The sequence below is a fragment of the Gossypium arboreum genome, chromosome 5 (genome assembly GCF_025698485.1).
Source record: "Gossypium arboreum isolate Shixiya-1 chromosome 5, ASM2569848v2, whole genome shotgun sequence".
NCBI lineage: Eukaryota > Viridiplantae > Streptophyta > Magnoliopsida > Malvales > Malvaceae > Gossypium > Gossypium arboreum.
In genome coordinates this window covers 23,805,499-23,813,002 of record NC_069074.1, presented here as the reverse complement: position 1 = coordinate 23,813,002, position 7,504 = coordinate 23,805,499, and the positions used below count along the sequence as shown (strand labels likewise).

At 32.6% G+C, this 7,504-nt stretch overlaps 1 protein-coding gene across 1 annotated transcript; it reads right to left on the bottom strand.

Annotated features, from left to right (window-relative positions):
- Positions 1 to 4,169: 4,169 nt before the first annotated feature.
- LOC108476696 (uncharacterized) lies at positions 4,170 to 6,653 on the bottom strand. Its single transcript, XM_017778971.2, has 2 exons — positions 6,413 to 6,653; positions 4,170 to 4,612 (listed from the first exon to the last, which is right to left on the bottom strand). Exons 1-2 carry the CDS (start codon positions 6,486 to 6,488, stop codon positions 4,395 to 4,397), a joined length of 294 nt encoding a protein of 97 aa, XP_017634460.1. The 5' UTR covers positions 6,489 to 6,653; the 3' UTR covers positions 4,170 to 4,394.
- Positions 6,654 to 7,504: the final 851 nt, after the last annotated feature.

Here is a 7,504-nt window from a genome sequence, read left to right as displayed (position 1 = left end):
TAGATTTATTATTTAATTAGTGGGTGAAATATAATATTATTTAATTAGTAAATAATAAAATGATTTCTCTTTAACTTAATAGATAAATATTTATTAAAATGAATTTGTTTTATTTTTAATTTAAAAGTTTTAACTTTTAATTTTTTTTATTTAGATTTTCAGATAATTCAAATTTTGTAATTTATATTCGAGTTAAACTAAAATTTTAATTTTTATTCAAGTTAATCTGAGTAAATCGAATAACTCAAACAATTTAATTAAAATTTTAAATTTTATCGAATTTTTCAATTGAATCGGATTTTGCCAAAAAATTTAGAGAGGGTTGGAATTAAATTGTATATTTGTTATGATAGTAAAATGTAATTTCACTATTTTTAATAGTTTATATATTTATAATTTTAAATAATTAAATCAATTGTTTATTAATTTTAAGGGATCAAAGTGTAATTTTATCATTATTAATATAAATTTTATCGATTATAAAAAGTACAAAAAAATTATATTTTAAGGAGAGTCGGAGCTCGTGCTAACTCCTAAGTTTACCTCTGTATATAATATATGCATATCAATTGGGGAGTTTGGATCATATTATTGATTACCCTTATATAACCCTATAAATTATAGTTGATAGTTTTTTTCTCAATGTCTCATCTTCATATCAAACTATATGCTTTGGTTTGAATTAATCTCTATTTTTAAGAGTAATTTCTAATTGAGAATGAAAATGTGAATGGGAAGACAAAGGATTTTAACTATAGCTCACAAAAGAGTTGCATAATCTAGTTTCACTTAATTTATCAAGGAAGCTTAAGTTTACGAAGAAAATTATGAATAATTCAATTGGGTTTGAATATTGTTGATACATGTTATCAACAGAAATGGAGAAAAAAAAAGAAAATATTCTGATGAAGAGGCAGATTAAAGATACTGTGTCTAGAAAGCACTCCTCTAAAGAGAGTTTTTAGAAATGTATATAAAATGAGTTTTTCTAAGTTAAATTTCAAGTTGTATTAATATATATTTTATTATAACTTAATAATAAATCTAAAGTTTCTTTGCTCTTGTTTTGCCAGTGAATTGTTGCAACACTTATCAAAGGTAAATTGTGCTCTTTTTTTATGTTCAATATTTTAAAAAAAAAATTATCTTTGCTTTGATGGAAATGTAGGTTGTTTTGTGGAATGGATGAGTTATATTGTATTATCTTGGGGGAGTGTGAATAATTTGCGTGGAGTATGGGTTGTGCAGCTTTCATAGTTTTGTCATCAATGGTGAAATCAGAAAAAATAATATTTAAAGATCAAAATAAAAATATAAATTATCGAGACCCAAAACTAAAAATATTATACTAAAAAATCTAAAATCTAAATTGATTTTTTTAATTTCCTAAGAGAACGAAAAATGAATTGCACCATTATAACTTATGTAGTTGAAGGGCCCTTGCCTCCTTTGAATTCACCAATATTTGTCATACCAATCTAGTTTAGAGAAATTTTGTATCTTCTTATTGTATTGTGCCTCAACTCCTCTTATATTTGTGTAATTCATCATAATAATTCAGTTTTAAAAAATATATATGTTATAATTAGTATTTTTTTATTTCAATAATGCTTTAAAATTACTAACATATGTTTACGAAGAAGTTAATTCCCGTAATAATTTTTTTTTTTACAAGTACCTTTATACTTATGAGCACCAAATTTCGTTATATGTCTTGCGCTACCGTGTTTTCCTAGCTTAATTGGAATCAGGGTAATGGTTAGTAGGACTTCAACATCCATAGGTCTAAATGTCCTTCTCAAAATTTTAAAACTATAAATTGTAACTATTCATATATTTTGTAACGACTGCGGATATTATTTAAACAAACATTGATATTTATAGATGTCGAGATTATAATAAAATATTTAAAAATATAAATCTTAATTTGTAAATAACTTTTTTGCAAGTGATAAAATATTGAAAATTTAAAAATTGATCTTACCACTTATGAGCGTCAAAGTCTTATCAGAATTCTTTAACCTGAAAACTTATAAAAACATCCAACTTATTTATTTTATCACCAAAAAGTAAAAACCCAAACTTTCATCATTTGCATTGTATACTATCCTACATACTCAATTTTTTCTATATTTGGATTTTGAAACATATCATAGTGACTACCTTCTTATCAGATTAGTGGACGGGTGTCACAATAATGCAAAAATATAATGGCCTAACAACTAAAACAATTCCTCACTTAAAAGATATCGGTTTCTATCACGTTAGTCAAAGTGAGAAATTTATTTTTCTACTAACATTCGTTTATGCTTTGTTTGAATAATGGAGACCCAAAACCCAAAACTTATAAGTGTCATTTCCTATGTGATGAAGCTACAATAACACTAGAAGATGTAGCAGTATTGACAGACCTTTCAATGGAATGGTGTTTAGTAATGAGAATTCCTAAGTACACTCTAGCAACCAAACTTGTTGCAATATGCAGAATTATAACAATTGAGACAAATTCACCTCTAACCTCAAGCAATGTTGGAGCAGTTGGCACTAGTCCTGTCACTGCTTGCTTCCATCTCAAATCATGTAACATCTTAAAAGTATATTGGCCTAATGTGCTCGGGCATCCACAATAATGACGAATAATGATGTGCTTGGAATTCACCTTATTTTTAACATGTATTAAAACAGACCTATTTGAACATTCACCACAACTAGTGTTGTTTGTGGCTTTGACAAAGATTGTTGGACTCCAATCCTTAGCCTTTCCCTTCTTCTTAATATATCCTAGACCTCTTTTCCCAAGGCTTCTTCTTTCGGCTACAAGGATTTCATCCAATTTCTCACTACCTGTATTGAACTTTTCAAGCATCAATTGAGTTGATGTAAGACCCTTTTGAATGCCTCAAGGCTAGCATTTTTATCATCTAGAAGAGAGCTTTTTACCTCCATTTGCTTGATCAGCTATTGGTTTCCTTCCTTTAGACAAGAGTTCTCCTCCTCCAACTTGGCATTGACATCGCACATTTGTTCTTATTTCTCCAACATTATCTTGTAGGTTTACAGAAACTTAACACTAGATTCTCAAATCGAATCATCATCTGTATTAGAGTCAGTTGAGACAACGGTATTGTCTTTTGTAGTGAAGGCTACATAATTCCTCACATGAGTATTATCTAAATACTAGCCACTTGAAGAATCCTCATTTCTCTAGGTAACACATAGGGATTTCTTCTTCTTTACACTGTTAGTACACAGCCTATATATGGCTAGAATCATCACATTGAATGCCCTTCTTCTACTCCTTGGTAGATTCTTTACCACATCTTTGTTTTTGTTTTTGGGAAAGTTCCTGATAGCCTCAAACTTCTTGTTCTTACTGGATGGCTTTTTAAAAGCCCTGTAAAAATTTTGAGTCAGCAATGCTATCTACTCTTACAATTCTTTGATAATAGTGATACCTTCAGTTGGAACTGCTCTTGTCACTTGTAAGGCAATGCTCTTATCGCCTTTAGATCTACTCCTCCTTATCCAATTTGACCTTGAAAGCCTATAGAGATCCAATAAGCTTATCTATTCTCATATTATCAATAACAGTGACTTTTATCGCGAATCTCTCAGGCAAAGATCTAGGCACCTTCCTCACTAGCTTGTGGTTTGAGTACTCATTTTCAAGGGCAAATGCTTGACTGGATAGGTCACACAACTTACTTGGAATTCACCAATAGTTTCATTTTCTTGCATATTGAAGGCCTTAAACTTGGTTGTCAACATTTGCATCTTGGATTACTTTACAATATTTGTACCACCATAGGCAGTCTCGAGAATATCCTAAGTCCACTTACTAGTAGTAGACTTGCATATCCTTTTGAATTCTTGTCCATCCACTGCAAAGAATATTGCATTCAATGCTTGTGAATTAACATTGGCTAGCTTCTTCTCCACCGTCCAAGTAAGTTCAGACTTTGGTGTTTTCACCTTGGTAGTTGGCATCGTTTCGGTACCACCCGAACTGGCCAGAACACACCATTTCATTTCATTTTGCAGACGATGGAATTACCCTCCACAACACCAAAATCACATTGCTTATTTTTCCTTTTAAAAAATGAGTAGAAATGTCGCTTGGGATAACTTCAATATTGTGGTATAGACAAAAGAAATTACATTACCTTACCTTCCCATGCAAATCCAAATATAATGTTTTTATTATTATCAAATAATCAATTCCCGTAATTACCAACAGGTGTTTGTCAAAAGAAATCCTAAAATCCTGCAAGTATCATCATAATCATCAAACTGCATCAGTTCAAAAAGCCGAAGATAACAATTCACAAAGGCAGTTGCTTCCATTATTGCAGGCAGCCAAACCATGCCATGAAGGCAAGCATAAAAAATAAAAATCAACCAGATGCAGTCTTTTTCTGCTGGAAAATGACAGCATAGATAGGAACAAACACACCAATGCTGAAGGCTGTCAAAACTCCAAGAGACATTGTCAGCTTCTGATTTTTCATCCTATCCAAGTTGTACATATGTTTAGCATGGAGGTAATACGGTTCATCATGCCCATGCCCTCCCCCCATTCTCTTCACTCCAGTTGAATGAAACCCTCTATTGCCTGCCACAACCACAACGGATTTAGCTCTTCATTTTTTGAGTTTTACACATATAATTACCACAAAGGACAAAGGCTAAATTCCTAAAAAGTTTATTTCGACATTTGAGGCTTCTGGAATAAGACAAGAAGCAAAAACAAACACAACCATTTTGCAATATTAACATCCATGTATAGGATCTTTTAAAATTCTCATTCGAACCCGAATTATACTCCAGAATCAATGGAATCGTGTTCCACTCCTAATCGGAAGACCTTCCAACCACAAGTCATGGCAGTTTATTCTGAATCACTGTCAAAGCCAGAGCATTTGGGAGAGATCAACTAAGTTAACAATTTAAACTGGGAAAAATTGGTGGATCGTTCAGTTTTGCAGAATACAATGATCAAGGGGAAATTCCTTGTTCTTCTTCCAGTTAGGAACAAGTAAGCTAAAAGAAAGCCTAAAACCCCTAAATGATTAGTGAACATGGGTTATCTGGTCATCTACTCTATCTTTTGTTCACTCCATTTTTCATCTTTTTGAAACAAATTCCACTTTTATTGTTGCTCCTATAAATCCTCAACAGCATATTTAACATGCACATACTACTACAAATGTTTGTAAATGAATAGCACACCTAAATCCCATTCAAGGGAACAAACAGGATAAAAGAATACAATTATAAATTACAAGACCAATAAACTTCAAGACATGTGAGAGTAGATACAGAACACTATTTCCAAGTTACCCAAAAATGGTGTAAGGACATCTGTACAATTCTTCCTATAAGCCTATAGTAAAAAGCTATATCAAACAAAAACAGCCTTGAAATTATATATTATTGAGTCTAAATATGAAACACTTAAAACAAATTGGAAAAGGGTAATGCATCTAAATATCAGAGTCAAAACAAATATCATGTACGAGTATGTTCTACATTTCTTTTGCCGTGCAGAAAACAGCCAGTGGTCACTGAAATCAGATCAAGGAGTTAGCCAAAAAAAGAAGAAGTTAACTTTCAAAGGTTTAGGGTACAATGGTAACATCAATAGCCCACACAAATTGAGGACTCCTCAATAACCAACACAATCCATTAGGATATCAAACCAAAAACAAAAGCATAAAAAAATTAATTCAAGTGCAGTATCCTAGTAATATCACCATGAAAACGTCAAGTCAACAACCTTATTCACATCGGAATTGCATTCCATATAAAATAAGATAACAAGGTCATTGCAATTGATACAAAAATCATATAGCAGTCATTGAGGTTCTAGAAACAAAATGTATAAGCAAATGCTGCTTAAGGACCCCTAGAAGTCGACATACTATAACCATAAAGCAATTCACGATCCATGTCTAAATCTATTCAATAACTCCCATAGGTTTTCCTTTTCAGAAAGAGTACCTATAAAAAAATTATAGAACTTTGACCCTCGTAACATAAATTTCATTTATTCGCTACGTAAAACATGGGTATTCAAAAGTTAATCAATCTACCCAATACTCAATCCCTGACAATCATATATACAGAGAAGGGCAAATCTATACGTAGAGAGATTGTCATGTCAAAATCATATGATATTTTAATGCAATCAAGAACCTCCACAAACATAAATCAGCAACAAACGAATAAAAAGAGAAAAAATCACAAGTACCAATTAAGCAGATCTACATAAACAGTTATGAACCCTCGATTTCAGCTAATAAAAAAAAGGATTCCTAGCACCCAGATGCTCATCTTCCATTCTTTTCCGTATTTTCTCAGCTACCAAACAAAAGTTAAATACAAGAGAAAAAACGGCTAATGGGTCACTGACCAGACTTGTGGAGAAGTGATTGAGAGGACGAAGTCAGAAACTTCGAAGCCGATCTAAGACCACCGTTCATCGCCATGGCTTTGCTTTTTCCACCAAAGAAAACCCTCAATCGACAGCTGCTGTTTCCACAAAGCGGTGGCTTCTTTTTCTTCCAATTCTACTACCGAAGGCTTCCGACGGACAGTCTAAATAATCTATAATTCACACGTGTGATTGCGTTAAGTGGACTGGGCTTTAAACTCTTAAGACTAATTAACTTGTGTGGGGGTGGGGGGAGGAAACGGTTCTTGAAGCTCTTAAACCATTCTTTTGTTATTCGGTTAAGGGTGAGTTTGGATGGGCGGTGCGTTTAGTTGCGGTTAGTGTAAAAAGAGCGGTGGACACCACGGTTACTGTAGCGATACTGTAGCGTGAGACAAAAAGTAAGTTAAACGCACCGCACCGCAGTCAATCGCCCATCCAAACGAAGCCTAAGTCTGTGTTATTTATAGCCGAAGATTTGGGCTTTTTGTCAAGCATGTAGCGAATTGCATGTGTCCAATGGCATACCATGAACTCTTTTTTAGATATGTACGTGTTTAATTGTAACCTTTTGTTTTGTTTAAGGTGGACACCACGGGGAAGTTAGAAATCTTTTTATTAGGTCGAAATTAAATTATATATTTTTATGATAGTAAAAATGTAATTTTATTATTTTAATAGTCTATATCTTTATAATTTTAAAATATTAAATTAATTTTTATCATTTTAGGGTTAAAAGTGCAATTTTATTATTATGAATTTATATTTTATAAATTATAAAGAGGCATAAATGAAAAGTTTTTCATTTTAAGGAAGACCGAAGCCCCTACCAATCCCCCCGAATCTTGCCCCTAGTGGACATTGATCCTACGTGTAAGCTCGGGAGACAAGAAGTTTGGAAAAGGAAACGATAAGGGAGGAGGAAAGAAAAAAATGGAGAGATGAATAAAGAGAAAGTGAAACATGATTCTCATTAGACTTGTCCATATGTTAGGTCGCGAAGGCCTGCTGGGAGGGTTTGGGTAAAAATATAGGCCCCCAAAATAGGCTTTGGCAAAAAAAAAAGGCTTG

Coding starts and splice junctions, on each gene's coding strand:
- LOC108476696 (XM_017778971.2), bottom strand. CDS start 6,488: ATGGCGATGAACGGTGGTCTTAGATCGGCTTCGAAGTTTCTGACTTCG. Junction 4,613..6,412: donor ATCACTTCTCCACAAGTCTG/GTCAGTGACCCA, acceptor TGGTTGTGGCAG/GCAATAGAGGGTTTCATTCA.